This window comes from Penaeus monodon, chromosome 28, assembly GCF_015228065.2.
Source record: "Penaeus monodon isolate SGIC_2016 chromosome 28, NSTDA_Pmon_1, whole genome shotgun sequence".
Taxonomy (NCBI): domain Eukaryota; kingdom Metazoa; phylum Arthropoda; class Malacostraca; order Decapoda; family Penaeidae; genus Penaeus; species Penaeus monodon.
In genome coordinates, this window is record NC_051413.1 from 5,847,704 (window position 1) to 5,848,824 (window position 1,121).

Here is a 1,121-nt window from a genome sequence, read left to right on the forward strand (position 1 = left end):
GTTCAAGAGATTTTCTTCAAGAGGACTGTCGGCAACACGCCCATCGAGAGGGTTCTTTGCGATATGTTCAAGTCCAGCTGAGAATCGGCTATTTCGCGCTGCCAGCTGCGGAGGGTGGTGGATTCCTGGCGCCAGCTGTTGGAAGGGAGGCTGCTTGGAACCAGCTGAGAGGGTGTGATTTGGTACCAGCTGGAGGCAAAGGGGATGTTCGGAACCAGCTGAGGTGGGCAGTGAATTCTCGGCACCAGCTGTTGAAAGCAAGGCTGATCGGAACCAGCTGAGATATGGTGCCAGCTGTCAGCAGGTTGGAGACGAGTAGGTGGTTCGGTGCCAGCTGTTGGATCTAGCTGGGAGTCAGCAATATGAAGGAATAAATTTTCTTTAACTTGAACCAGCTGTAACATTACTTGTCTCCAAATGTGCCGGCAATCTAACTTTTGTGTGTTCCCGTTTTTCAGTAGAAACCCTGTGATTTGATTTTCCTTCGTCTTGATCATTTATGAGCGATTAAGCAAACGGGATTTTGATCGAGTGACTTCTGGATTGATCGGCCGTGCAATGAATGATTGAATTTAGCATACGTTGCATGGTGATCTGCAACTTCGGACGGGCGATATCAACAACGTTTTCTACGGGAAAATCTCTAGTTTAGCAACACTGCAGGTTTTATATATCTGACATTTCATATCCAGTCATCCAATTGTCTTAAACCTGCATCTATTTTTTTATCCTTTATTTGTTGTTCTTGAAAAACTTGATGACAAGTATAACAGAATGGCGTGATGACGTCAACTGCTCTTTGTTTCACTGACATCGTGAATTCAAATGAACTCAAAAGGAAACAGCACAAAGCCTATACTGGAGTGTATCGGCTAATATGATTGGCTGACAAAATGAAAGCTGACCTCTCATTGGTTCCTATTACCTGTATGATGACTAGTCATTTTTTCATGTTGCTGATGGGCTGAAATGTGTCAAATCCAGTTCAAATTTTGACGGCTTTTTTACTTTCGCTTTCCGAAAGCTCTGTCCAAGCAAGGATGAGAATATACCAAAGAAATGCACCGAATTTATCCAAATCTATAGAGTTCAACTAATTATAATTACTCTTTTATTCCAGT

At 43.1% G+C, this 1,121-nt stretch overlaps 1 protein-coding gene across 1 annotated transcript in view; it reads left to right on the forward strand.

Annotated features, from left to right (window-relative positions):
* LOC119591026 (protein tailless-like) overlaps positions 1-281 on the forward strand; it is a 9,361-nt gene extending 9,080 nt beyond the window's left edge. Inside the window, exon 6 of the mRNA XM_037939756.1 lies at positions 22-281. Within this exon, the coding sequence (XP_037795684.1) occupies positions 22-281 (260 nt within the window). The remainder of the gene's footprint in view (positions 1-21) is intronic.
* Positions 282-1,121: the final 840 nt, after the last annotated feature.